A 5183-nucleotide genomic window follows, 5' to 3' on the forward strand; every position below is an offset into this window, starting at 1 on the left:
AGCCTCCACTTGTGACACAGGCATCCCCATAACAGAGTTCTTGGTTCGAGTGAGTCCCAGTTGCTCTACTTCTGATCCAGCTTTGTGCTAATGCACCTGAGAAAAGCAGTGGAAGATGACCAAGTCCTTAGGTCCCTACCCTTCTGTGTTGACCTGGAAGAAGCTCCTGGCTCCTGGCTCCTGGCTCCTGGCTCCTGGCTTCTGCCTGGGCCAGCCCTGGCTGTTGTGGACATTCAAGGAGTGAACCAGCAGGCGGGAGATTTTCCCTCTCTCTCTCCCTACCTTTCAAATAAATAAATCTTTAAAAAGAAAGAAAGAGCAAGAGAAAGGAAGAAAACAGGGAAAGAACATGAGAAGGGATTATCAAGGAAAGAGCCTGTTTCCCAGAACTGGGGTGCATGGATCCGGATGGAAAGAGTCGCGAGGGTCTGAACAATGAGAGAGCCAGTCCAAGGGGGCACTTCCATTGTGGGGCTGTGTGGCAAGAGGCACAGTGTCCTAAAAGCTCGATGTGGCAGGGGAGCACGCATAAAGAACTTGGAATCTGGCCACGCATAGGGCGCTTCACAGCTTTCTCCTGGGTGGCTCTATGCACTCGGGGTGTGTATCTGGAAGCCCCCCCCATCATCTTCCCTCCCCCCCCCACCTCCCCCAGACCTTGCCTGCCTATCCCTACCCTCAGGGCCAGTTTCTGAGCAGGGAGCCAATCAGGGCTTGAGAGAGCTCCCTATCCCCACCCCAGTCCCCGCCTCCCACCCTGCGCTCTGGGTGAACTGGGTGTTTCCTGCCCTCCGGTGGGAAGCTGTGTCAGTGCCCAGACAAGCCACAGGGGCTGACCTTGCTCTCCCCGGCCATGGGCCCCCACCTGCTCCTGCTGCTGCTCCCGGGACTAGCAGGTAAGGTGCACCCCAGGGTTAGTGTGGATGCCACACCTGCATGTGTAGGTTCCAGGGCCCCCGTGGGTGGGGTGTGGGGTGCTCCCAGCTTCCGCCCAAGGTCCCCACCTCCTTCCCTTCCCTAGGTCAGGGCTCCGCAGCCAGCCTCCCTGAGCTGCTGCAGGCACCCGTGGGGGCCACCATTCTGGTGCAGTGCCACTACCGGCTCCAGGATGTCAAGGCTCGGAAGGTGTGGTGTCGCTTCTCAGCCGACAGCTGCCAGCCCTTGGTGTCCTCGGCTGTGGATCGCAGAACCCCAGGTGGCTCGCGCACCTTCCTCACAGACCTGGGGGGCGGCCTGCTGCAGGTGGAAGTGGTGGCCCTGCAAGAGGACGACGCGGGGGAGTATGGCTGCATAGTGGAGGGCGCCGCGGGGCCCCAGACCCTGCACCGGGTCTCCCTGGTGGTGCTCCCCCAAGGTGAGCTGTCCTTGGCCTGCTGCCACCTGCTCTGCCCGCCCGCCACCTGCTCTGCCCGCCCTCCCACCCCACCTGTCACCAGGGCTCTTGGGTCCTTGAGGGGTGGGGGCCCTAGGGGGAGGAATTGGGAGGAAATATCCTTTTGACAGCTCCGTGGGGAGCGGAAACCAGACTGGATGGGAAGTGGGAGATAAACCAGCGGAAGAGCCTGCTCTGTCCCCCCCAACTCATGGGCTCCCCCAGCATTTTCAATATATTTGAGACTTCTTTTTTTAATTTTAGAAACTGGAATTCGCTTCTTGTACCTTTCAGGCTTGCATTTTTTTATTCCCGTAATAATGGACTTGATGGCTTACAATGGGCTGAACTTGTAATTAATGGTTCACGGCTTTGCTGAGTCTGTAGTGTGGGCATCTTGCAGGCAGGACCCACGCATGGCTGGGCCCCTTCAACTCCTGGTTTTGAAGGTTGTGATGAGGGTGATTGACATTCAAGCCAATATTCTCAGCATACAAGGCACTTTATTTATTTGTTTTTTAAGAGAGAGTAGAGAGAGAGAGAGAGGGAGGGAGAGAAAGAGAGAGAGAGATCTTCCATCTACTGTTTCACTCCCCAAATAGCCGTAATGGCTGGGGCTGGGCCAGGCTGAAGCCAGGAGCCAGGAGCTTCTTCTGGGTCTCTCGTGTGGGTGCAGAGGCCCAAGCACTTGGGCCATTTTCTGCTGCTTTCCTAGGCACATCAGCAGGGAGCTGGATTGGAAGAGGAGCAGTCGGGTCTTGAACCAGCACACATATGGGATGCCGGTGCCGTAGATGGTAGCTTAACCCGCTGCGCCACAGTGCTGGCCCCAACATTTTACTTTTACAGGTTCCATTCTCACAACCCATAATCTTCAGTATCTAAAACATCTATTGAAAGAAAAATTTTTAAATATTTACATTTTTTTTCCTAGAAAAATAGGACGTAATTAAAAAAAATGTTCTGGAGCAACGATGGTCAGTTCCCCGGAGCAGGCACGGCTGTGGCTTTGCCCTTTTATGGATGCTGACATTTTCTCATTGTTAGATCGTTCTTTGCTCAGCCAGTTTGTGCCCAATCCCCCAAATAATGAGATTAAGAAAGGCAGCCCCCTTCTCTTGCTTTTCCACCCTAAAGGAGGACTAAGCTGTCATTAGAATCCCTGACATCTTGAGTCTGCGATGATTCTGTAACAAATCCGCCTGTTAATCCTCCTCCACCCTGTCCTCCTCATCGCTTCGCATTCTGAGTGACTGAACTCGACATTATAGCTCCTGGAGAGGTGGATGGTGACAGGGCGCCCCGTGGCCTGAGGGGGCAGGGAGGCAGGCGCTTGGAGCCCCGCCGGCTGCAATGGCGTGGGTGCTGTTGAGGAGGGGTTTTCAAGCGGGCTGGTGGAGCGAGGCGTCCAGGAAGGCTGTGGCTCCCAGCTCACACTGGACAGCTTTAGAGAGGGCTGTCCAATGCGGTCTACCAGGACAGGACCTGTGCAGTGAGCAGGGGGCCACCACGTCCCCAGTTTGTGGTTTGGCATAAGGAGGGCAGTGGGGATGGTGAATTGCTCAAGAACAAGGCAAGGCCCCCATCCCGCATATATGGAGAGGGTGGCAAGGGTCCTAGGACAATCTTCAGGCCCACAGACACCAACCCGGATCCTGCGCCCAGAAGTCCAGAATGTTGAGATGACAGAAGCCTTCAGACCTCAGCAGCACCACAGGGGCTGGGTGCTCAGCCCATGTCTCCTTCTGACCCAGTTCCTGGCCGGAGCAAGGAGGAGGAGCAGACCCATAAACTTGGCAGTGTGGCTGAGGACCCCTCCTCAGATCTCCCAGGCAGTGCCAGCCCCTGGGAGCCCAGGCAGCATGAGAAGAGGTACTGCTACACCTGGATCTGGGTGGCTGGGAGAAGGGTGGTGGTGAGATAGGACCTGTTGCAAGTGCCAGACTGCATCAAAGGGGATACGTGATGCCTGCCCACCTTGGGAGACTCCAGAGCAGCAGGACAGACAGCCCTCTCTCCCAACTCAGCCCTGGGCCCTTCATCCTGCTGGCTCTTTAGCCAGGGGGCTCTAACATGCCTCTTTTCTGCCCACCTTGTTCCGTTGCCTCTCAACTGCGGTTTGCCAAGGTAGGACCCTTCTGTCATTGCTCCTGCGGGGTTTCGGGCTAAGACTCCTATCCATTTCTGCCCCTCAGCACCCCCCTGATCTGGGGGGCTGTGTTCCTGCTGGGTCTGCTGGTGGCGGCTGTGGTGCTGTTTGCTGTGTTGGCCAAAAGGAAAGGTAGGTAGCAGATTGTCCCCCTGGCCTGGCCTGGTCCTGCCAGTCCTGCGGCAACCAGCTTTGCAGATGAGGTCAGATGACCTGAGGGATGCAGGGGAGGGAAGGAGATTCAGTGGAGCAGGCATGGGAAAAGACAGGAATTGTTTTAAAGGGGGTGGGGGCAGTGTGATTGGAGGACAGGTGATGGAGGTAAGAAAGGGGATTAGGGAGGTGGGCTGAGGGTTGAGACCTGTAGAAGGGAAATGGGTGGAGAAACAAGGCAGGCTGGGGAGGGACTGAGGAGAGGGAGGGGTGAGGGTTTGGTGGTGGGCGTGGGGAAAGTGAGTCTGCACTAGGAGAGAGGCTTCCAAAGGGAGTGGGAGCTGGATGCTGACTTCCCTGCTGTCCGCCCCGCCAGCAACCAGGCATGCTGTCTGTGGTCGATTCCAGAGCAGCAGAGCTTCAGGAATGGTAAGAGGCCACTTCAGGCCCTCAGACCATCCCCCCAGACCCTCCAAGCGTCACACTTGCCCAGAGGTCCTGGGTGAGGGCTGGAGGCATCCCGGGCCTTGGTGCAAACCCTCTTCCTCAATGCTATACACTTGGCATTAGTGGTCTCCAACCTTCCCAGAGTCGGGGACAAACTTGGGGCTTGCAAAATCTCCAGCCGAAGCCCTCTTGCCCACTGCCATGTGCAGACTTTGAGAGACAGATCCCATGTGGTCCCGGTCCTCCCACCCAAGGGCACCAAGGCAGAGGGTGGCATCTCCTCTCTGCCTGATTTGCTTGTTTCCACTGCAGGATTCAGGGGGCCCCCACATTGGTGATTCGGGACTGGCTGCTGCGGGGCCTTCGGACATAGCATACGCGAGGCTCGACTCCCCACTTTCCTTCGAAAATGCCACCTACAGCGGCCTACCTCTTGATCCCCCACCCTCAGTGCCCCCTCTGCCTCCTAAGGTCCACATTTCCTCCAAGCCTGTCACATATGCCACAGTCATCTTTCCGGGAAGGGACAGGGGTGGAGCAGCCTCCTGTGAGCCATCCCAGGATCCAGCTAACAGCCAGACTGCACCCAGCTGATCTGGTCAGTCCTCTGCACACGCATGGCAATCATCCCTGGGGCTTCTGAGCACCCAGTCAGCCAGCTCACGTTAGAGCCTTAGGATATTTCAGCAACTTTCAGATCCAAGCTCATGTCCCAAGTTTGTAGCCAGGGAAGAAATGTGGATATGACTAAGGTGTCTTGGAGAAGCTGTCTCCCCGCCATGCTGTTCCTCTGCTATTACACACTGAGTAAAATAAACCCTAAATGATGATATGTGAACTCTTTTGTTTTTTAAGATTTATTTATTTGAAAGGCAGAGTTAGAGAGGCAGAGGCAGAGAGAGAGGTTTTCCATCTGCTGGTTCACACCCTGGATGACCACAACAGCCAGAGCCGCGCCAATCCGAAGCCAGGAGCCGGGAGCTTCTTCTGGGTTTCCCAAGTGGGTGTAGAGGCCCAATGACTTGGGCCATCTTCCATTGCTTTCCCAAGCCTAGAAGAAAG

At 56.1% G+C, this 5183-nt stretch overlaps 1 protein-coding gene across 1 annotated transcript; it reads left to right on the plus strand.

Moving 5' to 3' along the window:
- Nucleotides 1-806: 806 nt before the first annotated feature.
- On the plus strand, nt 807-4948 carry TREML1 (triggering receptor expressed on myeloid cells like 1). The gene is made up of 6 exons (XM_008262905.4): nt 807-896; nt 1022-1354; nt 3127-3244; nt 3568-3653; nt 4051-4103; nt 4434-4948. The coding sequence occupies exons 1-6, from the start codon at nt 854-856 to the stop codon at nt 4713-4715; spliced, it is 915 nt and encodes a 304-aa protein (XP_008261127.2). The 5' UTR covers nt 807-853; the 3' UTR covers nt 4716-4948.
- Nucleotides 4949-5183: the final 235 nt, after the last annotated feature.

The sequence above is a fragment of the Oryctolagus cuniculus genome, chromosome 5 (genome assembly GCF_051225735.1).
Source record: "Oryctolagus cuniculus isolate XC-2025 breed Fujian yellow rabbit chromosome 5, ASM5122573v1, whole genome shotgun sequence".
NCBI classification, from domain to species: Eukaryota; Metazoa; Chordata; class Mammalia; order Lagomorpha; family Leporidae; genus Oryctolagus; species Oryctolagus cuniculus.